Source organism: Artemia sp. Qi Xiang Cuo, chromosome 5 (assembly GCF_049724085.1).
Source record: "Artemia sp. Qi Xiang Cuo chromosome 5, ASM4972408v1, whole genome shotgun sequence".
NCBI classification, from domain to species: domain Eukaryota; kingdom Metazoa; phylum Arthropoda; class Branchiopoda; order Anostraca; family Artemiidae; genus Artemia; species Artemia sp. Qi Xiang Cuo.
This window is the reverse complement of record NC_142798.1, coordinates 32,265,001-32,289,350: the sequence shown is the minus strand read 5'-3', so window position 1 is coordinate 32,289,350 and position 24,350 is coordinate 32,265,001. Positions and strand designations below refer to the sequence as shown.

The window sequence follows — 24,350 nt, the reverse complement described above, 5'->3', positions numbered from 1 at the left end:
CCACACACCCCCAAATCATAGGTTTCAGACATCACACACCTACGAAAGACTTGAAATCCGGTTATGAAAAGTCAGAAATAGCAAATTACATATCCCAAATCATAGGTTTCAGACAACATTCACCTATGAACGGCTAAGAAACCTAGCTCAGAAAAGTCAAAAATAGCAAACTAGTCATTCCAAACTATAGGTTTCAGACAACAAACACCTATGAAAGGCTAAGAAATTCAGCTCAGAAAAGTCAAAAGTAGCAATCGACCCATCCCAAATCATAGGTTTCAGACAACACACACCTATGAACGGCTAAGAAATCAAGCTCAGAAAAGACAAAAATAGCAAACCACAAATCCCAATCATAGGTTTCAGTCAACACACACCAATGAAAGGCTAATAAATCCAGCTCAGAAAATTCAAAATAGCAAACTACTCATCCCAAACTTTTGGTTTCAGACAACATTCACCTACGAAATACTAGAAAACCTTAGCTCAGAAAAGCCTGAAATAGCAAACTATACATCCCAAATCATAATTTTCTGACAACGCATACCTATGAAAGGCTAAGAAACCTAGCTCAGAAAAGTCGAAAATAGCAAACTACACATCCCAAATCATAGGTTTCAGACACTACACACCTATGAAAGACTAAGAAATCCAACTCAGAAAAGCCAGAAATAGTAATTTACATATCCCAAATCATAAGTTTCAGACAGCATTCACCTACGAAATACTAAGAAACCTTAGCTCAGAAAAGTCTGAAATAGCAAACTACTCATCCCAAATCACAGGTTTCAGACAACACTCACCTATGAAAGGCTAAGAAACCTAGCTCAGAAAAGTCAAAAATGGCAAACTAGTCATCCAAAACTATAGGTTTCAGACACCAAACACCTATGAAAGGATAAGAAATTAAGCTCAGAAAAGTCAAAAGTAGCAATCCACCCATCCCAAATCAAAGGTTTCAGACAACACTAACCTATGAAAGACTAAGAAATCCAGCTCAGAAAAGTCGGAAATAGCAAATTACATATCCCAAATCATAGGTTTCATAGAACACACGCCTAGGAACGACTAAGAAACCCAGCTCAGAAAAGTCAAAAATGGCAAACTACTCATCCCAAACTATTGGTTTCAGACAACATTCACCGACGAAATACTAGAAAACCTTAGCTCAGAAAAGTCTGAAATAGCAAACTATACATCACAAATAATAATTTTCAGACAACGCAAACCTATGAATGGCTAAGAAATACAGATCAGAAAAGTCTAAAATAGCAAACTACACATCCCAAATCATAGGTTTCAGACACCACACACCTATGAAAGACTAAGAAATCCAACTCAGAAAAGTCAAAAAAGCAAACTACATATCCCAAATCATAAGTTTCACTCAACACACACCAACGAAAGGCTAAGAAACCTATCTCATAAAAGCCTGAAATAGCAAACTACTCATCCCAAAGTATTGGTTTCAGTCAACACACACCTACGAATGGCTAAGAAATCCTGCTCAGAAAAGCCTGAAGTAGCAAACTACACATCCCAAATCATAGGTTTCAGACAACTCACATCAACGAAAGACGGGTGCTTGGGGAGAGCCTTTGAGGGTCTGTGGGTCCCTTGAGGGCCGGTTGTCCTTTGGGAGCTCGATGGGCCTTGGGTGACCGGTGGCGGGCCTGTGGGGCGCCGGGTGCCCGGTGGGAGCCCGGGGGACCTGTGAGGCCCCTGGGAGGGCCGTTGGGGCAGTTGGGGGCCGGTGGAGGGCCTTTGGGACCCCGGTGGTCCTGTGGGAGCTCTATGTGCCTTTGGGGGGCCCGGGGATGGCCTTTGGGGGTCTGGGTGGGCCTTTGGGGGTGCCGGTGGCCCTTTGGGAGCTTGGGGGGGCCTTTGAGGGTCCGGGGGGACAGTTGGGGGCCTGGAGGACATTTGGGGACCGGTGGAGGGCCTTTGGGAGCTTGGGGGGCTTTTGAGGACCGGGGGCTTCCTTCGGGGTTGGGGTAGGAGGATTGGAACCCTTTGGAGTTGGGTTAGAGGACCTCACAACACTGTTCAAATGAAACTTGTGTATTATAACGACCACAGAGTTTCACCATTAAATTCTCTTCTAAAATCTTTCCTAAAATCATCTTTTAAAATGTCTCTAACCGTTTCGCCTAAATAGTTCCATAACCTGTCTAAAACGGTTTCGCCCAAATAATCCCTAAACGTAAATTCAGCGTGTTCCTTTGTTATTGGCATCTCTGCGCTAACGCATTTCAAATTAATATGAAACCTGATTCCCGCGCTAAAACAATTCATCGCTAAGATGCTTCTTGCCTAATTGTTTCCATGGCCTTTGGTTATTAATATCCTTTGGAGTTCGACCAAAAGAGTTGTTTCCGAGGCAAAGACATTAATGACTTGGATCTATTCCTGGAGAATCGTTTCTAGGCGAAAATTTTAAAAGTCTGATAGATGATGTCATTGATTGATTGATCTGTCAAGAAAGGGAAATTAATTTGTTGTTTCTAAGGGGAATTATTGATTCACGATAGGTGAATTGAGGTCGACAGCACAGGTGTTCAAAATTCTGGGTTTTTGTTGTTTTACGCTCTCAGCGAATGTCAAGGTCGTTGTTGTTGTTGTAAAATTTAGGTCATTGCCCCCATTAACCACGTGTTCCCCCTCATGAGTCCATGCCCATATTTGGAGCCCCGTCAGTATTCTATGCCCCTATATGGACCATAAACCACGTGGTTTGTACCGGTGTTGTAAGTGCACGCTCTCAGTGAATGTCAAGGTCGATGTTGTTGTTGTTGACACACTTTGATTATGCAATCAAGTTCTCGGAAATTCACTTCCCCCTCGAGTCCTAGATCAATAACATTGTTTCCCGTTAGAATTCAATGCGCATGTGCAACCTTCGTCCCGGAGTTATTACACACAGAAACAACAAATAAATCGACCTTTCAAAAAGAGGTCATTGACCGATTACGCAATCATTCTCCCTAGGGAGGCTATGCCCTTATTTGGTGTGGGCGTCGGAATTTTTAAAAAAAAGTGTCCGGATCGGGATTCGAAGGGGTATTGTGGGCGTCGGAGTCGGACCCCCATCTCTACTTATATATATATATATATAGATAGATAAATATATATATATATATATATATATATATATATATATATATATATATATATATATATATATATATATATATATGTATATATATATATTACCATCAACTTTGGACTAAATCGCAGTACATCGTACAATCCGTCGAAATGATTTTGGAGCCTTTTACTAATGCTCCCATAAAATAAATTTACGCCACAGTTTGAAGGGGTTAAGCTCATTTCTGGAATACAGTCGAATCCAAGAAGGGATTATATACCCTCTCCTCGTACTACCTCCTGCCCAGTGAAAGTTCTGTCCCATCTTTAGAGACTGGAATGAAGTTCGGGAAGAAAATCCTTAATGAAAAGCAGGAAGCCAAAAACCACGTTAACAAGCATTCCTTTGTTCGTGTTGTTATTGTAATTTTGGGCTTCATTGTGTTCGAAACCTTAATTACCTCAAAGGATTCCACTATCAATTTCTGATGAATGCTCTTGTCACCCTTAATTTAAAAAATCTCATTAGTCAAATAAGACGAATATTTAGCTCATTACCAGGTCGTTATTGAGGTTGGCTGCTAATTTTCCTGTACGAAATATAGTTTGGAAACATAGTTTTCGAGCATATTTTGGAAAAATTTCGAAAAATTGGAATAAAGCAGGACTATTTAATTTTATAACCCTGTGGTTTGAAATCAAAAGCAGTCAATAAATTAAAACAAAATTATTTTGTTTGATAAAAATAATTTCTGGCAGTAGGAAGCTGCTTATAGGATCGTCAGGGAGAAGCTGGAACAAGCTCGTCACAATCGAGTTACTAATTACAATTGACTTTAGTTAATTTTCCAAACATATCACAGGTTCAAGTCCTAAATTGGGTTATCTAAAATCCTCGACCCAAACCAAATCAAGATTCAGCGCGATAAGAATGTTTCGACTTAGAGCATTACATTTTTCCTTTTAGCACTACTTAAATTGAACATGACAAAAAAACTTAAGAAAAGACTTAAAACAACTTTTGTATTTGATCGGTCATATTATCAGCTCCATACTTCTCTAGATATCCATATTTCACATACACCAACAATAAGATCCAATTTTAATTCTTTTGTTGCGTGTCATTTGAAATGGAACACCCTTCCCGATTCGGCTCGAGAACGCCACTCGTTTGGCACTTTCAAAAGACTTATAATTTTTTTTTGTTTTATATGATTAATTTTTCTTTGATGTATATAGCGCTATTCATTATTTTTCTTATCTATTTATAGAGGTTGAGATCCATTGCAGTTTGTAAAAGCATATTTAATGAAATATATATATATATATATATATATATATATATATATATATATATATATATATATATATATATATAAATATATATATAATTTTTTTTCTCGTTTTTAAGAAGCAAATGCTTTACATGATAAGTGTTTAAATATTTAATGTTATGAGATCTGTTTTATAGTTCCCCTTCTACAGGCCAAGGAGCCTTTGTGGAGATTTGTAGATTGTTGTATAATTATTGTACTGTTACACGGAAAATAAATCCATCTATTTATCTATCTATCACAACCAACATTACAAAACGAATTTTAACATCCCCTGAGCAGGCATATTTGATCAACAATACAAGAAATTATAGGGAACATCCAATTTCCGGGAGGTGAACATTAAAAAAAATCCCCCTGCGCACTTGTCTGACGAAAAAGCCTCTCTTTTGCACGGCAACTCTGACTTCTGGTGCTTTTTTAGGCAACAAAAGGGATTACACCACAGTAAAATATCGTTTTCGGTCATTTTTTGCCCAAAACAACAATCTTGGCCAGACAAAATTCAGCGAAAGAGATGAGATAGGCAATCAGTTCAAAATCTTAGTGCCTTTTATAAAAACCTACCAATTACTGAAGATTTTCGCTACAAAGAAAGCCACTGAGAACTTTATTTTTTTTGCCTCATGATTAATTAAGCTCTTTCTAAAAATTTTATTTTCAGTGTGTACACTGACCAGGGTTGCCACCAGATCAAAAAATTTCGTAACGTCCAAACTCCTAAAAACGTAACTTTTTCGTAACTTTTGATGGGAAAGTCTCTTTTCAAGGCTGGGTGACTTTATTTAGGTACTAAGAGTGGCACTTAGAAGGGGCGGGGGGGGGTTGCAGCCTGTATATTTTGAAAAATATCTTTTTATATAACATTGTTAAAAATAAATCCCCTTCCAAATTTTAAGAGGTACCTTTTTTGTATCTTAATTGAAAAATGTGAAAATCCCCTCCGCCTTTCTAAATTTTAAACGAATTGGTACCCTCTTTTGCATTTGCAGAATAAATAGCCATGCATTGAAAAAATCAAGTTGATTCGTGTGCAATTTGGCCTTTTCTCTCAACCAATTTTGAATAACACTTAGTTCTTACACAAGAAAAATAAAAATGATTCACATTTTTAAAACAAAATTCCCAAGAATGTGGAGGAATGAAAAAAATCTGGTGTATATTACGCATAGGGTGAAAAAAAAATGCCCTTTTTTTACGTATAGTATGCGTTATTGAGAAGTACGCATACATTTTTTGGATATAGGGGGGGGGGGTGTATCTTCTGCTGGGAAGATTTTCCATGTAAAAGAGAAAGCAAGACCAATAAAAAGAAATAAGTGTAGGAATTCTGGCAAATTACCCCAGTTTAAAATTTCCCCTGTAAAGTTCATCCCCCAGAAACTTCCTTCCCCATGGAAAATATCCCAAGCAGAAGATTCACCACCCCCTCCACCAAAAAAATGTATGCATACGTAAACAATGGGCAAACTTAATAACTTAAAGACTTTTCCCCATGGGCTGTGGAGGGTCATGTTATCTCCAAAGTCATAGTTATTGGGTCCTTTAGCTATGCTGGACAAAATGACTATCTCAAAATTTTGATCGGATGACTTTAGTGAAAAAAGGGCTTGGCAGGGGGTCTAGTTGTCCTCTCAGTTTTTTTAGTTACTTGAAAAGAGCACTAGAACTTTTAAATTCAGTTTGAATGAGCCCTTTTCGATATTCTAGGACTATTGGTTCGATTTGGTTACCCCTGAAAAAAAAAAAAACAAATAAACACGCACCCGTGATCTTTCTTCTGGCAAAAAAATACAAAATTCCACATTTTTGCAGATGGGAGCTTGAAACTTGTACAATAGGGTTCTCGGATACGCTGACTCTAATGGTGTGGTTTGTACTAAGATCCCTTTACTTTAAGGGATGTTTTCCCCTTTTTTGAAAAGCAGGCAAATTTTCTCAGGTCCATAGCTTTTGATGGGTAACACTAAACTTAGACTCTAACGTAACCTCTGTGGCAACCCTGACACTGACTGTTTGTACTTCAATATATATCAAAATCAGAATTAAACGTTAAGCATAAAAGAGAAAACGCAAAATTCTGACTTATATTTGTTTATCCTTGCGTTGTTTTTTTTTCGAGACAATTTTTTTGAGTGATGTAGAATCTTACGGTTGCAAGCATTCGTAGCTTTTTCTTTTCGTCCTCTTTTTCTGCCCTATGGGAGAAGACACTTAAGAGTTGTTGCGTAGGAGGAGTGGTGACATCTAAGAAACTGTAAAATAATTCATCAAGTGTAGCACATGGGAGTTTTCCATGCGGATTCCAGACAAACTTCGGCCCTGAAAAGAAAAGATGATAAATTTAGGAGAAATTCATAAAACTATTTCCGATTTGCAATCATTTTGAATGTCTGCAAGAATTTTCTTACCCCTTAGTTTTCGCCTTCTATTACGATCGAAACTTTAATTTCTTAAAACTTAAATTTTTAGGAGCATGTATAGACACAGGAAAAGACAAATTTATATAGAAGACAAATGCAATTACTAATTTAAATGAACTATAGAAACTGTGTAACTCTAAAGTTCCCTTTCTTAGGCAAAGTTAGGGCTTGACATCAATAAAAGAAAATCACTTAGTCAGTCAGATTTCGTCTCACCGGTCAGAATCACAGAGAACTATCACTCAGTCACACTCATTTGATGTGTTTACCGTTTTCTGTCAGAACATTGTTTAAAAGGAATTAAAATTTATCCCTTTTTTTGATGCTACCTGTACATTTGATGTAAAACATAAAGTATTCAATACGTATAAATATGTATATATATACTGAACATAATATAATATTTTATATTACAAAGCTTAAAGTACAGAGGAAAGAACAGGGTAGGTGGGTGCTTCAGTGATTAGAACAGTGATCACTAGCTGTTTTGGGGGTATTTCCCCCCTTTTTCAAAAATTGAGCAAATTTCCTCAGGCTCGTAACTTTTGATTGGAACAACTAAACTTGATGACACTTGTATATTTGAAATCACCATTGAAATCTGATTCTTTTGATGTGTCCATTGTTATCAAAACTCTGTCTCTTAGAGAATTGTTTACTATTGATCCGTATCCTCCTTACTTACAGTTCACTATCACCAACTGTTTCAAACAATCAAACAGTTCGTGGTAAGTTTCCCTAAAAAGTAAGGTATTACTTTTCCCTAAAAAGTAAGGTAAAAGTCCCTAAAAATGATATAAGTTTCCCTAAAAAGTAAGGACCGACCCAGCTCAATAGTAACCGAAACTCTAAAAAAACGGAACTTTGATACCAATAGATATATCAAAAGAATCAGATTTTTATATTGATTTTAAATATATAAGTTTCATCAAGTTTAGTCCTACTCATCAAAAGTTAAGAGCCTGAGAAAATTTGCCTGATTTTAGAAAAAAGGGGGAAAGACCCCCTAAAAGTTATAGAACCCTAATGAAAATCACACCATCATATTCAGCGTATCAGAGAACTCTACTGTAGAGGTTTCAAGCAACTATCTACAAAAATGTAGAATTTTGCATTTTTGCCAGAAGAAAGATCACGGATTCGTATTTGTTTTTTAGTTGTTTTGTTATATTCCCAGGGGTGATCGTATCAAACTAGTGGTCCTAGAATATCGTGGGAGGGCTCATTGGAACGGAAATTAAAAGTTCTAGTGCCCTTTTTAAGTGATTGAAAAATGGAGGGCAACTAGGCCCCCTCCCACGCCCATTTTTTTTCCCAAAGTCACCCGATCAAAATTTTGAGAAAGCCATTTTGTTCATCATGGTCGGAAATATGATAACTATGTCTTTTAGGATGACTTAATCCCCCAAAGTCCCCGGGGGGGGGGCTGAAAGTTATGAACTTTACCCAATGTTAACATATAGTATTGATTATTGGGAAGTATACAGACGTTTTCAGGGGGATTTTTTCTGGTAGGTGGGGGAGGGGGGTCTGGGGTTATAGGGGAGGATCTTTCCATGAAGAAAGTTTTCAGAGGGTAAAGGACATTGCTATGAAGGGGGTGCCAGATTTCCCAGCCTTATTAAAGAAAAAGATCAGAAATTAAATAAAAAAAAAACAAGTTTTTCAACTCAAATTAAGGAGCAACATCAAAACTTAAAACAAAAAGAAAATATTACGTATATGATTGGATTCTCCCCCTAGTCAATATCTCGCTCTTTAAGCCAAAGATTTTTTAGTACTTTCATAAGAGCTATTTATTCTAATTAACGGCCTTTGTGATTAAGGGTCATTCTTAAAGAATTGGAACAAAATTTGAACTTTAGCTTATAGAGCAAGGTACTGACTAGGGGCGAGCCCCCTAATATACGCATTACGTTTGACAAACCTTTGACAGGAAGGGACAGATACTGGAGAGCTTTTCCCTGGGGTTAGGTCAAAACCCGAAAAAAAGCAATCAAATAACCTATCCCGGGGAGATTATCCCTATCTACCTGTGTACGGGTATTGTTCGGAAAATATTGCTTTTGATCCAATTGTTACTAACATTGATGTTCAATTGTCAAAATTTGTGATGGACAGATTGAATATCAGAGGCAACGCTGTAGCGTTGCCTAAAGTAAAGGCCATACGGCTTCAATGTTTTATTATTTATTATTATTATTATTATTTTTTTCCCAGAGGCACTTCATACGGAAGGGATGGTCATAGAAACTTCAAAGGGGGCCCATTCTAATGTAAATCGAGATTTGTAGTGCCCTTTTTAATAGTCGAAAATGATTGGAGAGCAACTAGCCCCCCCCCCGCCCCTCCGTCCCCCCAACACATCCCATCAAAATGTTGTGATAGCGATTATGTTAAGCGTCGTTGATTTCTAGATACAAAATATATTTTCGAGGGGGACACTCCCCAACAACCCTCAGGGAAAGGAATTTAAGTTATGCCCTGGGGGCATATGAGGTTTTTATAGAAGGCGTTGTCGTAGAAACTTCAAAACAGGCTCAATCGATTGGAGATTAAAGGGCTAGTGCCCTTTTTAATAATCGAAAGTAGTAACCATATATGGAATTTGTGTGCAGGTATAGCAATTTCCATGTTATTTGCGTGCAGGTATAGCAATTTCCATGTTATTCTACTACTTTACGTTCCTTCCTATGCTCGTCTGGATTTGCGTACGCCCCCGTACCAAACAGGTTTTCTGGAAGGTATAATCTGGTTTGGTAGGTACAATCTGGTTAGGTGGGTATAATCTGGTTTGGTTCAAGTTTTTCTGACACAATTTAGTGAATTTCTATTTCATGATATACAAGTTTTTTTAGGTTAAATCCGTGTCAGAAAAACCGGTGTGTCTTTTTTAGTTGCCAATATACTCAATTATTTTTTGTATATATTCAGGTTTCAAATTAGGATTTTCATCAGTTTGAATAGTTCATTCAACCTATCAGTACTGGTATTTTTGCGATCATTTACATAGATATGGAAAATTCTAAGCAACTTCTGGTGAGTAAAATTTTCTCATTATTATAATAAAAAGAAATTGTCTCGTCATTAAGTTAAGGAAGAATTACCTTCCCTATTTTTTTTTTTTCACTGTGTTGTTACCTCTTTTAAAAAGCTTCCTTCTTTTAAATATTAAACGATCCATGTATTTTAATTTTAGTAAATATTCAAAAAAGAGAGGCATGTTCACTTTGATTTTTGGCTCGTTGTATATGAAAAATTAAAATATAATTTTCATATTAGTTTCGGTAGATATGAAAAGTTGCCACCCTCCTCAATATGTTGCTCTTTACACTAAAGTTCGAGGGGGGGGGGGGCAAGATGGAACAATGCCACATTCTGGTTGTTTTTATCTTTATTTGGTGGGTATTCAAAAGCGCGGATTTCTGTTAAATAAATTATTATTGTATGTGCGATTCAAGAGTTTCCTTTTATGGTCAAATTAAACGAGACGTATTTGATGAAAGCAAAAAGGGATTTAACAGATGATTAAGTAGCTTTTATAAAAAATTTAAGACAGGGAAGAGGTCAATGTATCAATTCTAGCACGTTCATTGTAAGGTGAAAAAAAAAGTATTTCTTCATTAAGAAATTTATGTATTAAGTTGGAACTTTCGGCGAGTGCTTAAAAGGGAAGGTTGAGTTGCACGAGGGTTCAGTTAAAGGGGGTATAGTTACATGGGCGTCAAGGGCAATTTATCTGTAAAAGAGGACTTATTATTTCATTACTAAATTTTTTCTTCTTTTTTTAAGGATGTTGAGCTGGATTCATGCCCTCCCTCTGAAAAGAGACCAAGACGATCAGTCATCAGATTTGTTAATTCCAATGCACATTCGTTGGACTGGCCGGGAGTCTTTATACAACCTAGCAAGAAATTGGAGTCAGCCTCATCTGAACAATATGGGGGGAACACTCCTCTTCACACATTGCCAGGGACTTCTGATGTATAAGTGCAGCCAGAATTTGTAAATGTATATATTTTGTCCCCGTATTTTTCAAAAATAAGACAAATTTTCTCAACCGCTTAACTTAAAATTGTTTTCTAAAATATACTATATTCTTTCATTAATCAAATTAGCAGTATATAAAAGAATGGTTGTAAAACAGAAGTACAAAATAGCTCATAAAACATTACCTACAATTTCTCTTTTAAACAAGATGTTTTTCTAATGCAAAAGTCCATTATTTCCTTAAAAAAATAACTATTATTTCACAGTTGAAAATTGAACAGTCATTCTTAAAACAGGCTAGCTTTTGTGTGCATATTTAATCCGTTTATCAAATGTCCCATCGAGAAGGGTGAATTTTTAATCCTACAGGTATAAATTGGAATGATAATCAATAGCTACAAAAGTGAGTTTATCTTCGACAAGATATTAACACGAAAAAAAAGGATTCTTAAAAGTTGTTTTCGAAAGGAATTTGAGACTGAAAATTCTAAGGTTGATATAATACACAAGTTCTATTTGAATGGTATTGTGAAGTCCTCTACCCTAGCTCGAAAGAGCTCCAATCCTTCTACTCCAAAGGAAGCTCCCAGACCCCAAAGGTCCCCCCTCCCTGTGTGAGCGGTACATGTGCCGCTTTTTTTCCTGGATATTCGATAATTCAAATGCTTTAATACATATTGACAGAATTGTATTTTAAACCGTCAAAAAATTATGAGAAAATTAAGAATTTTTTAAGTAGAAATTCAAACATCGCATAAATTGTTTCCACAGCGCATTTTTATATGACGCTGTTTTCGCAGCACGTTATAGACTAAGGGGTTAGAAACGCAATTTCTAGCTGTAAGAATATTTCAGCGTGTGTGTGTGTGTGTGTGTGTGTGTATGTGTGTGTGTGTGTGTGTGTGTGTGTGTGTATTTGTGTGTGCGCTTGTGTGAGTGTGTGTCAGTGTGCGTGTGTGTGTGTGTGTGTGAGTGTGTGCGTGTGTGTGTTTGTGTGTGTGTGTTTGTGCGTGTGTGTGTGTATGCGCCGTCTCTGTGCGTGTGTGAGCGTGTGAGTGTGTGCGTGTGTGTGTGTATGTGTGTGTGTGTGTGTGTGTGTTATTAACAAAATTTGTAATTTATTATACATTGTTTTATAAAAAAAAAAAAAAAAAGTGTTTTATAATTGTTATAAAAATTTCGTCAAAAAAAAAAAAAAAAAAACTTAATCCATTCATTTTCTAGTTTCAGGGGGAAGCTGTGAAAACTTCTGCCTTCCCTGGTCCGCGACTTCAAAGTATCATGGGTAATTGTCCCCTCTCGCCGGATGATAGTGAAGGTAGGTTATTTGATATCCCCCTGGATTTTCAATTTACAGCTGAAGAAATGGACAGTTTTATGCAAATTGTTGGGCCTAATTCTTCTGGGGACAATTTTAATGAGAACTTCACTATTAGTGAACAAATAGGCACAGGACATCAAAATAGTTCTATGTCCCCGGAATTGCGTAAATTTTATTTGTTAGAGTCTGCTCTAGGTCACTTACAAACATACAGGGTAGATTTTAGCCTTCCCGAGGAAAACGCGGGCACTATTTTAACTGACCCTGTGAAAGTTCTCCATAGCTATATCGACAGAATTCGAGCACAAATTGAGATTCAGATTCAGAAATGGGGGGGTCAAGGAGGGGTTAAAGCATCGGTGAATCAAAAAGTTTATTTACAGAAGAGAACATCCGGGGATATTTTTTATTTTCATTTTTCAACTGGGAATCAGACTTTTTATCCAGGTCTAAACGAATTTGAAGACAACTTTTTCAACTGGGTGAATAAACTAATTTCAACTTTGGACACGTTTCATGAGAGGGGAAGTGGTTCCACAATTTTATACATTGAACGCATGGATCTGAATCTCAGTAGATTTAAAAAAAAACTTTCTTGTAAGGGGGGCGGGGGCTGCTCGACGAATAAAATGCCACCCAGATTTGTCGGCTACAGGAGGGGTTCAGGGCTTCAAATTTGAAACGGGACTGCAATGTTTTAAGTATGCATTTTTAATGGCAGCCCATAAAACATTAAACAAAGAGTCATCAATGAAAAATCTCGACAGACTTGCTCGTAACGGTGGAAAAAATTTCCCTAAAGTAAATTTTGTTTGTTTAGAGGGAAAGTATCCGGTGTCCTTTAAAGAAATAAGAATTTTCGAGAAATCAAATGAAAATGTTGGGGTGGGGGTGGTTGTTCTCCAGTATGACACTGAATTTGTAGATGGGGGAAAAAACGAATAAAAAAGGAGTTTTATATTCAGTGAGGACACCGTCGGTAGATAATGTTAAAAATTGGGTATGGATTATTTACGAGCCTCCCAAAGATGTAAATTCCTATGGTCATTTTTTCCCCGTTACAGCAATAAGTCGGCGCTTATCTCAAGGTAAGAAGAAAGGGGACCGCCTATATTGTCTCTTGTGCCTATCCCCAATTAGATCCAAGCGGACGTTATCGGACCACATGAAACCCTGGACATCTTATGGGACTCAGCGGCTTGACCAGACAGTAGAAGTCAAGGATATTTTAAAGTTGGAAAGATTTCAAAATTCCCTGCTACAATTTGATAAAGAGTGTTTGGACTGTTAAACAAGACTGGTTGAAGTCTCGAATCCTTCAAGGCCACAGAGAGTCAAGGAACACAATTAGGTGCATGTTCCTATTTAAACGTTCGTCGTTATCCAAAAAATAACATACGCTTGGTAGAGTTTTTTTTTACTATGGACAAAAAATGTCGTATGGAAAAGCTCTTTATTTCTTTAATAAAAACAGCAAGAAGGCAACTTTTACGATTATGTCTCACCAATGATCCAATGACATTGTCAGATAAAGAGCAACTAGCGCTGAAAAAGGGGACAATTTGATGGGTATGTAGGGGTGTTCTTGCCCCAAAAGACGCATTGCAGGACCACAATCACCTTATTGATCCCAATTCAACGGGAAAAAGTAACTTTCGAGGGTGGGCTCCCAGTTCATATAATTTAAAAATTAAGCAGCAACTTTTTCTTTCTGTTTTTATACATAACTAACTATGATCTGAAGTATGTGCTACCAGCATTGGCACGTCTTCAAAGAAATGGAACAGTAGATGATGATGCATGGGTCATAGACAGCTTTTCCTACAAAATCATACCTAAATCATTAGAAAAGCTGCTCGTTTTGGAATTTATTTGAAAATTTGCCGAACATAATATTGAATATACGAACATAGTTTACATCTTCAATTGATACAGTTTTTTCCCTAAATAAGTGAGTGAATTAATTCAGGTGCAGAAAAACGATGATTGCTGCAACGCTTTCCCCCTTCTCAAGCAACAATTTCCAAAGGATTTATATGATTTGTTAACGATCAAGGACATATATCCTTATGAACATTATTGTTCTATGTCAAAATTTGCCAAGGACACTATTCCTTCGATTGAATCGTTTTATGACAGTCTTCACGATCGTAGTTGCACCCCCGAGGAATACAGTTTTGCTAAAAGAGTTTGGGAAGAGGGAGGGTGTAAAAATAGATTTGACTACTGCAAGCTGTATTTGTCGAGTGACGTGTTAATTCTGTTAGACATTATGTGTAAAAATACGGACAAAATCTATGAAGAGTTTAATCTTGATTTGGGCTATTATTTTTCATCGCCTCATCTAGTGATGGACCTCATCCTAAAAATTAGTGGGGAAAAAATTGGGCTAATCACTGACATTGATCAGCATCTGTTCATAGAGAGATCAATGAGGGGGAGTTTTGTTTTTCACGGGGATCGTATCTTGGAAACTGATCCAACAGGAGAGAAGACGGGGACAAAATCGGATGCAGTTTTCCTCAATATGGATTCTCTCTACCCCTTAGCCATGTCCCATTATGCACTACCTTGCGGTGACTATAAATGGCTCAATGACCCTCAAGCTTCATATTTCCCCAAGATTTACAGTGTTGTGAAGAATGGTCCAGTTGGATGGTTTTTTGAAATTGATGGCGAGATACCAGTCGAGCTTCCCGATTCAGTAAAGGATTTTGTTTTCCCGTGCATCAATAGACCTGTGACTAAGGACTCTTTGAGCCCTCGCAATAGGCGTTTAGTCGAGGTGGACGGATTGCATTGGACACCTTCAAAACAAAAACTAATTGCTGACCTTCTGCCAAAAAAAAAACATAGTTGTACATCATGTGGCTTTAAAATGGATGTGCAACAACGGTTCCAACGTCACAAAGGTTCACAGAGCACTCCAGTTTAGTCAAAAACCCTATTTGAAAACTTTTGTTGACACTTTTGTCAACAAACGTTCTGCAGCGCAGACGAAAGCCGAAAAATAAATTTATAAACTCATTTTGAATTCGGCTTTCGGCAAAATGTGTGAGAGTGTTCGTAATATGAATCGTTGTGACGTCGTGACCGACCCCAAACAATGTGCACGAATTATTGCCGATCCAAATTACACTTCCTTCACAATCATTGGCCCGGACATGGTACTTTTGAATAGGAAAAAAAGACGCATTGTCTGGAATCAAAATATTGCTGCAGGCAGTGCGATTTAGGAGATCTCAAAAAAGCTCATGTTGGAATTCTACTACAATTTGGCTAGGGTACAGTGGCCGGAGAAGGGGTAAGTAGAGGTCTGCTACAAGGACACGGATTCTCTACTGTTAAAAGTAAAAAACCCTAATCTAATTAATGATTTGGTGCACGGTGAAATTATTAGCTCACGGATGGACTACACCATTGGTAGTGGTCTTTACCCAGAGCTAGTGAAATGTCGGGCACCCAATCAGCTTTTATTTTTTAAATATTAAACGGTACGCGACTTGATTTCCCGTGGTATGTTTGTAAGTCCGAAGGTGTACTTTATACAGACACACGACGAGGAAATCGACGAGGAAAGCTATGTGGATAAGAATTTCGACATGGACATTTATAGGAATTGTATTGTTGAAAATACAATTCCACGAGCCAAATTGCTGGCAATTCGTTCTCTCAAATACAGGAACTTTACTGTAAATGTAGAAAAAATTGCCATGAGTAGCATCTCCGACAAGGTCTATGTTTGTCAAGACGGTGTGACCACCCTCCCCCTTTGGACACTATTTAACTTCAGACCGGGCTAAATGTGTTACCCATAGGGAAAGTCTCGGTTTGAATAAAGTCCTGTAAATTATTTCCTAAAACCTTTGGGGGGGGGCTCGCGGCCCGGGGGGGCCGGCCGCCGCCAGCGGGGGGTGCACCGCCACAATATCAAAGCTATCTTTATTTGACTTAGAGCAGATTTTTTGTAAATGTTTCATTAAAAAAAAAGTGATATTTTTTCAATTGCTCTCTAATTTAATGTTGTATTTTTTTTCTCTATAAATAAACAAAAAAAGTGTTTTTTCTCTCTCTGTGTCTATGTAAATGTTGTATTTTTTATATAAATAAATTAAAAAAACTGTATTTTTTCATGTTTAATGTGCTTTTTTTAAGTATTGTTACTTTTTTATGTATATAATAAAAGAAAATATGATTCTTTATTCGTCTTCTTCTTGAAGAACAGATTAGTAGTAGTAGTAGTAGGGGAAATTATTTAGTCATTAGACAATTAGTGTCTACAGTTAGTTTTCCAGGTGAACTTTTGAGGGGAACTTGTATCAATTTAAAACACCATTCAGATCGTTTCTGTGTGGGCCCTCAATGTCGGGCAAAACAACACTCTTAACTAAAATAATTAAAAATTGTGATAAAATGTTTGTGGAAAAGCCGAAAAAAATCTACTATTGCTACAGTATTTGGCAGGAGTCATACGATAAAATAAAAGCAATTGCTGCCATGGGATTGGTGCAGATACAATTCATACAGGGAATTGATGTTTTCAACATTATTGAACCAAACTTTTAGCTGATCATTGACGATCTGGCTGAATTTATTGAACAATGGTCTCAGCAAATGTTGCAATTGTTCACTGTTCGCTCTCATCATGAACAGATTTCCGTTACTCTGGTTCTACACAATCTCTTTCATCAGAGCAAATCTATGCAAACACTTGCTTTGAATTGCACCAACTATATCATCTACAGAGTTGTTCGTGATTCTAGCTCGCTAATAGCCCTCAAAAAAAAGATCTATCCAGGAGCCCCCAAATGTCTGCTCTCAGCATACAATTAGGTAACTAATAAACCCCACGGCTACATCCTATTGGGTCTTAATCAAAATACACCCGGAGATCTGCGTGCAGTCTCAGATATTTTTAACAACGAAATTACAGTATATCTCCCTGTGAACACTAAAAGCACCTATTAGTCGCTATCATGACATTGAAGAAACTACATGAAAATAGACATTTGTTTTCAGTTCTAAGCACTTCAAAACTTCCGCTGAGGAAACCAATACTCAAACACAGTATTGACGCTGATTTCATTAATCTTATATCCGAACTGTGTTTAAATTTGACCGAGAGTCATGTTCAACTGCCAGAAGTAGTTAAGCAACAGGCAAAGCAACATCGATCCATTGAACTTACAATGGCCTCTAAAAACAAAGGAAAGAATTTTCATTGGAAACGATTTCTTCAGGTGGGCGGTATCACTTTCACATTTTTATTGCCAATAATTGCAGGACTTGTAAACAGTTTTTTCTAGTGAGAGAATAGCAGAACCATATAAATTGACTCCAATAGAACTCGCTCTCTCACCCGTCGAACACTTTGAGAACAATCTGAGTAAATTCCTTGACAATGAAAATATTGAGGATGATAAAAACCTGCTTTTACTTCAAGATGCACTTCGCCGAGTGGACAAACACAAGTCCTATCGGTCGAAGCCCACTGCTGCTGCTGCTGATCGCAAACAAGAATCATCTCCTCAAGAGTCTGCTGCTGCTGCTGGAACACAATTAAATATGGAGGATTTGTATTAATTTGTTTTTAAATTTGTAAATCTATGGCCCCAAAAATATCTTTAACAAAGTAAACGACTCCTAATCTATCTCTTGGAAAGTGGTCATATTCAAGTTGAGAGCAATGGAGAAGGGATTATAATTCAGGGCAAGAGCTATAATCTACTTGATTTAATGTATGACATGGTTACAAATCGTAAAGGACTATTATCATTTGACGCTCATCTATACAATTTTCTAAATACATTAAACTTCTCCAAAAGTCTCATTGGCAATAGACAAGTTCTAAAAAAATTATATGCACATGCATCATCATTATTCTCATCAACAGCATTGACACCATTAAAATATGAAGAAGAAGAAGATTTTAAATCAATTTTGGAAAATACTAGCACACCGCTGATAGCTAGACAAAAGCGAAGACGTATCAAGTCAACGTCATCATTACCACCACCACCACCGGCCAGTATACAAAAGGGTAGCGGACGTTACACAACGTGTTTACGTTCAAAATGGTTGAACTTCTGAAAGGTGTTTATGAAAATATTGGTGAAGCGGGGAGTTTAAGTTCCCCCACCACTCTTTCCAAAGTCACTGGTGTTCACACTAAAAGTGTACAAGACTATCTACAGAATGAATCAAGTTACACTCTGCATAGAAATCATAGACTTCGTGCCAATCAATATCGAAAAACTAAAGCCTTTCACCATTGAATATAATGCAAGCAGATTTCCTGACTCTAGATGAGCTTCAAAGACGTCACAATACACCGTACAAGTACATTCCACTTGCAATCAGTGTTTATAGTCGCTATGCATATGCCATTCCATTGCGATCAAAGAAAGGCGTTAAAGTTGCGCAGACCATTGACAGTATTCTCAAACAGGATTCATATAAAAAAAATTCAAACGGATCGCAGTAGTGAATTTGTTAATCCTCATGTTGCAGAAATACTAGAGAAATATAGTACACTGCTCTATCATAGTCATAGTCCTATAAAGGCTGCACTGGCCGAACGATTGATAAGAACTATTCGACTTTTAATTTCAAAATATTTTACATAGAAAAATACATCGGTTTTTATTCATGATCTAGATAAAATCATGTTGATTTATAATCAAAGACCTCATCGATCATTGGCCAACTCTAAACCAATAGAAGTTCATCAGTTTGATCATGATACAATTGACACCTTTCTTAAACAATATTTCAATGAATCAAAAGTCAAGAAGAAAAATAACTTCAATGTTGGTGATACTGTTCGAATTAATAGAACAACTAATGTTTTTGAAAAGGGGAATTACTTGTGGTCCACCGAACTTTTTAAAGTGGCAAAAATCCTAGACACTAAACCCATAATTTATCGCCTGCATTATACCCAATATGAACAGAGTCTCGGCGGCTTTTATGACTATGAATTGCAAAAAGTTAAAAATGCTAGTGATATCTATCAAATTGAAAAAGATATTAAAGACACGTACTCGCAGGGGTAAGAAACAGTTACTTGTTCGGTGGCTAGGATACAACTCTGATTTTGATTCTTGGATCGGTGTTGACGATATTGACAATGCCCCATGATTTCTATGTAAAATTCATGTCCAACGTTTCCGATCCTCTCTACAATGACTTGAATACGACAAGTGATTTTTGGACAAAACTCTCTCCCGCCATCAAATTTGACGGTGCATATGAAGTGGCTCTTGTCGACTGTATTCTCAAATATACCTATGACATCCTGAGAAAGGATCGTGTGTATGATATAAAAGTTATATTCGATTGGACTATGAATGGACTGGGCCATGTCAACTATGAATGTGTTGAATCACTTAAATCCAGTGAATATCGCCATGTGAAATTGAAATATATTGAATATGATACTGTGAGGGATTTGTTTCTCAGAGTCAATAGAAAAATCTAATATCTCAGGAGTACCACATTCTATTTTGATTAGTCATTGTAAAATGATAAAATTTACATTAGCTCACCTGTTGACAATGAAACAATTATTCTCAATGATAATCTGAGAGATGTTCTTGGATTTAAACAGAATATGATCAATGGGAAAAATGCTGGCACCATTTACGGGATGGATCAAGTTATTTTTGCTGATTATCCACCTGGCTTTGCCTCGGACTCTTGCATATTTCTCTATGCATCCTTTGTGGAAACGACGAGAATCGGCAATTTAAATGTCCCCCTCCTACGTGTTCTTGAACGAAAAACAAATCATGAACATGTTCATCACTATAATATAACGCATCTTCAATATGTTCCTGTATACAATTCATATTTGGAACTCTGTCAGTTAACACTAAGAAGTGAATTGGGTGATCCTCTAGCAATAACAAAAGGCTTAGCAGTGATTACTTGTCTTTTTCGACCCATTGTCAACGACAATACAATCACCAAAAATGAACAATAGGAGAATTCCATTTGTCTGTCCCGATATCGATTGTTATGTTGGTGCTTTGAGTCTACGTCAAATAGGCAATGGATTGGACTACTACAAGGGACGTACTACAATATCTGGCTATGGTCTTGGTAGCTGGTTTGATAGGCTAGTTCGTTCTGCATTACCCCTTGCCAGAAAATACCTTGTACCTGCTGCATCAAATTTTGCTGCCTCCACACTTTAGAACTGGGGGTCGGGCAAGACTATCAAGGAGAGTGTTAAGGAAAATATTAGATCTTCAGCAAGAGCCGTTGGTGAGCAACTAAAATCTCGACAAAATGGGGAGGGATTGAAAAGGATGCCTTCGCGTCATTCACTCATCAGTCTCCACCCAGGCAGGAAGCAAAGGACATCAACAAGGACTTTGAGAAGGAATAAAACAACGAAGGCCAATAAGAAGAAAAAGAAAAAGATTGTTAGATCAAAGAAGGATTTCTTCTCTTAAGATGACTTATCTCCCCCACAAGGAATCATATCCATCAATAAGTTCCTCATTGAATCTATTCAATACTGAAAATGTTGATGTCAGTGTCAAGTATGGCTACTATGAACAATTTCATCCCCAACAACCCCTCTCGGAGAATATACACTTTCAAATATTTTCCACTGAAGACTATTTAATTGATTTGTCGTCAACATTTATTCATTTAAATGTTGTGGTTAAGAAAAAGTCAGATAATACAACTCCAAATGCCGATGATGGTCTCTCCTATGAAAACTGTATTCTACACAACCTATTCAAACAAATTAATGTATTTATTAATGGTATTTTGGTGAGCACTAGCAATGATTAATCAAACTAAGCTAGCTACATACAATTTATGATGATTATGTCAAAGGCGTACAAGTAGAGGAGAGAACAATCATTGGGCTATGAATATCGAAGAGGTGTTGATACTGACAGTGATTTGACTACTGCAGTGACCCAGTAGTATCATCTAGTTGGAAAATTAAATCATGAGAGATTCAATATATCCCAATGGCTACCCCCCAATGTCAAGATTGACATAAAGTTACAGATGGCACCATCGAATTTCATTTTGAGAAAAACGCTTCCTGCAACACCCGATGCAAATGTTATCTTGACATCGGCAATTCTCCACATCCAAAAACAACAAGTTCTGAGCTATGTTGCCTTGGCAGTGGAAAAGCTAAGAGCCATTGGCAATATGATTAAAATTCTTGTCCCCCACACAATGACCAATCAATATCATCTTGCCACCAACTCTTGTAGCTATAGTGATTCATCATTAATCAATGGAAAAATCTCATCGAAATTGGATTTGGCCTTTGTGAAGAGTGGTAGTGCTGTTGGATCCTGGGCTGAATCTCCCCATGATTTTAATTTTTTCGGTCTATCAAGCCATGTGTGCAAAGTGAATTGTATTCCACTGTACACTACGTCATTTGACAAACAATCCTATAGAACTCTGTACGAGTTGACCATGCATTCCCTAGATCATGACTCTCAACTATTTGAAAATGGAATAACCAATTCAATGTTTTCAAAAAATCATGGGTTTACTGTTTTGGACTTCTCGGGCACACAGGATATGAGCATAGTACGAACAAGGAATGTACGTTTAGAGTGTACATTTGCAAATGCTCTGACTGAGAGTATCACACTAATATCACTTAGTCAATTTGAAACCTATTGGGAAATCACTCCCAACGGCAGCGTTCTACTAGAACTAGCAGCATGAACACAAACCAAATAATCAATGTATTTTGTATGGATCCATTAATGTCCCAGTACAAGTCCTATTGCTTACCATTAGACTTCATTGAAAAAATTCCAAGTGTTAACAATACCCTATTCATTGTTAATAGCAGTCCATCGACATTGAAGACCGGTCATTGGCTATGCATTTTTCAAACGGCGAAGAATATTGAATTTTTTGATCCTCTTGGCCTATCGTATAAATTCTACACGCCATACATCAGCAACTTTATTGAAAGCAATGGGAAAACCATTATTCAAAATCAACGAAGAGTACAGAATTTAACGAGTAAGACATGTGGCTTTCATGAACTACTCTATTTCATGTTCAGATGTCGTGGCAATACCTACAAGCAGTTTCTCGACATCTACGTTGACTTACCTCGATTGAACGACTTTCTAGTGGAAAATATACTTACAAGCGTATTTAATATTGATTTTAGTGCCCTAAGAATAAAATGTTCTAAAGATGTATGTGAAATTGTTTATTAATAAAAAAAAAATTATATACATGATAAAACGACTTTTCTACTCTTTGGATTTCATCCACTACTAGGTATTTGTCGACAACAACTAGTGCAGGTAGATTATCTGAATTCACAGTGTACTGATCCGGATGTACTGCAATGTCAGGGTCCCATTTTCTACAATAGAGTGTAACTTCACTCTTGTCATATCTCTTTGTATAGTTAATGATACTGTTCCCATTCATTCTATAGAATTCACATGTTTCAATTTGCATATTTGAAGCAATTTCATAAACAGTGTCCTCAAGTGTCGAATCACATTCCGTCACAGCCAAATAGAAATCAGTGGGCTTATAATCATAACACTCAGTGTCTTCACAACGATGACGTAGAAACCATATTCTTTTGTTGTTCCAACAGTTGAATCGTTGACCCGGCTCCTCCTCCCAGAACAATCTAAAACCACGACGATACCAATCTCGTAGCAATAAACTAAAATCACGGTTAGGATTCTTTCCAATCATACCGGGATATGTATTCTCCCACTGATTACATTTATCATAATGACAATTGGAGCATAGGTGGCCTCTAGGATGAGAGTCACACACCTCTTCATGACAGGAATTACAACCTTTAATTTGTACAGCATATCCTTTATGCAATTTACACGGGTTGCACAATCTACACTTTTCATCATACTCATCGATCATTGTGCAATTCTCACATGATGATGATGACCAGCTACCCAGCGAGTACATACATAACGGACCTGTATGGAACATTTTGTGATGTGTTGACACTCTCACTACCACAATGAAACTGAGCTAGCAACAACAAAAATTGTCTGAGATAGAGAGAGGAGTAAACCATCCTTGAGCACCGTCTTTCTCACGAAAAAAAAGTCCTAAATTTCAAAACTAATGTTTAAAAGCATATCCACAATATCATTTTGCCGTGTCGTGATCAATATATCAATAAATTGTGTAAATGCATTTGGACCACGATGTAGAAGCTTCATACAATAGTCTAATGATGGAGAATCAGTTTTCATTATATCGACAAGCATTCCCCGAGAAAATATCTTCCTTTGAATAGATAGCTCTAGAAAATTACCATCTAGAACCAAAAATTTTTCAATAAGAACTAAATTCATCATGATTCGATCTTTTTTGAATCCGTCCATTTTTTAGAGTCCTAACTCTCTCACAACCAACTTCAGACTAACCAGAATTTCTTTTTGTACTCTAGAAAATATACGCTAGTCTAATATAGAAAGAAAAAATAACCGTTGATTTAGAAACAATTTTAAGTTATGCGGTTGAGAAAATTTGTCTGATTTTTGAAAAATACGGGAAAAAAATATATACATTTACAAGTTCTGGCTGCACTTGTACATCAGAAGTCCCTGGCAATTCATGAAGAGGAGTGTTCCCTCCATCTTGATCAGATGAGGCTGACTCGAATTTCTTGCTAGGTTGCATAGAGACTCCCGGCCGGTCCAACGAACGTGCATTGGAATTAGCAAATCTGATGACTGATCGTCTTGGTCTCTTTTCAGAGGGAGGGCATGAATCCAGTTCAACAACCTTAAAAAAAGAAGAAAAAATTTAGTAATGAAATAATATGCCCTCTTTTACAGATAAATTGCCCTTGACCCCCATGTAACTATATCCCCTTTTACTGAACCCTCGTGCAACTCAATCTTCCCTTTTAAGCACTCTCTGAAAGTTCCAACTTAATACATAAATTCCTTAATGAAGAAATACTTTTGTTTTCACCTTACAATGAACGTGCTAGAATTGATACATTGACCCCTTCCCTGTCTTAAATTTTTTATAAAAGCTACTTTATAGCTTTTTATACTTAATCATCTGTTAAATCCCCTTTTTGCTTTCATCAAATACGTCTCGTTTAATTTGGCCATAAAAGGAAACTCTTGAATCGCGCATACAAGAATCATTTATTTAACAGAAATCCGCGCTTTTGAATACCCA

At 37.0% G+C, this 24,350-nt stretch overlaps 1 protein-coding gene across 2 annotated transcripts in view; it reads right to left on the bottom strand.

Moving 5' to 3' along the window:
- Nos (Nitric oxide synthase) overlaps positions 1-24,350 on the bottom strand; it is a 614,880-nt gene that overhangs the window by 74,071 nt on the left and 516,459 nt on the right. For both annotated transcript variants that reach the window (XM_089089493.1, XM_089089494.1), the window contains exon 20: positions 6,574-6,743. In XM_089089493.1, coding sequence (XP_088945619.1) covers positions 6,574-6,743 — 170 coding nt within the window. The remainder of the gene's footprint in view (positions 1-6,573; positions 6,744-24,350) is intronic.